General features: G+C 39.3%; 1 protein-coding gene across 1 annotated transcript; it reads right to left on the minus strand.

Annotated features, from left to right (window-relative positions):
- Positions 1-116: 116 nt before the first annotated feature.
- Positions 117-928, minus strand: LOC111385776 (putative disease resistance protein At1g50180; the record flags this gene model as incomplete). Its single annotated transcript, XM_023010191.1, has 1 exon — positions 117-928. A coding segment is annotated over exon 1 (812 nt), but the record flags the coding sequence as incomplete, so codon positions are not given.
- Positions 929-1157: the final 229 nt, after the last annotated feature.

Consider the following 1157-nt stretch of genomic DNA (forward strand, 5'->3'; position numbering starts at 1 on the left):
TAAATTAGCCTATATTTTTATATTTATTCAATGTGGAAATTTGTTCCTTAACATCGAAATCACCTCGACTGGTTCGAAACAATTAAGCAGAGAATTAGCACACAGTTCAACAGTACCTTCTTCCGCGCAAGAAATCTTTGATTATTGCTTTTAGCCTATTACCATCCATGGTGCTCAAATTTTGAGGAGGAGCTCGCTTCATCTGTTCAAACAATTGCTGAATTGTGTCTTTCAGGAGCTCATCCACCTCGAACGACTGAGAAACTCTAATCCATGCGTGGTTCTGGAAGTGTTTCTTCACAACAAAATCATCATACACCTTCTTAACCAGAGTGGTTTTCCCCAAACCTCCCATCCCCACCACTGAAACCACCTTAAGCCGTGATTCTCCCTCAACAAGCCACCGTATAATCTGCCTTCTCGGATTCTCAATCCCGACAAGCTCTGCTTCTTCTAATAAAAGTGCATCGCCTTGAGGATCAATCCCTCTAGTAGTCACGCATTGTGATGATAAAACTTCCCCAGGAGCATCAAACTTGTAACTATACCTGCTATGTCCCTCAGCAATATCTTTAATTCTGGATTTTATATTTTGAATTCCAAAAGCAATTTTATAACGGGTTCTCAGATTTCGTATGGAGAAAATTAATTTCCTCAGAAAACCCTCACTTTCGAGGCGGAATTGCAGCATGAAATCATCTATAATGTCTTCAGTATCATATGCAACATCTCGAACTTGCTTAACCCAGACTTTGAGCTCTGGATCATCATCTTCAGCAGCATCAGCGACTCCGATGAAAGCAATCATTCTCTCAAGTTCATCTCTGATATATTCAACTTCCTGCCTGACATTTTTGACCAGATTCACCTTTTCCTCCAATAAGACTGTGAGTTTCTCAAGAACAAATGTCACTGCAGACTCTGCCATCTTCACAAAAGTGACTGAGTTGTCCCGAATTCTATGAGAGAAAATGATAAATGTTAAATTGAACAGCTTTTGAACACTTGTTATTGGTTTTCTGCACGAGGCATCAAAGAACATAGAACCTATGGGATTCGGTTTGTTTAAATGAACTGAGATAAGGAATCAACTAATTGAGTATTTTCTATAAAAGACAAAAGATAGGCCACGTATTATGCGCTACAACCCTCTTCAT

The sequence above is a fragment of the Olea europaea genome, unplaced genomic scaffold (assembly GCF_002742605.1).
Source record: "Olea europaea var. sylvestris unplaced genomic scaffold, O_europaea_v1 scaffold32740, whole genome shotgun sequence".
Lineage (NCBI taxonomy): Eukaryota > Viridiplantae > Streptophyta > Magnoliopsida > Lamiales > Oleaceae > Olea > Olea europaea.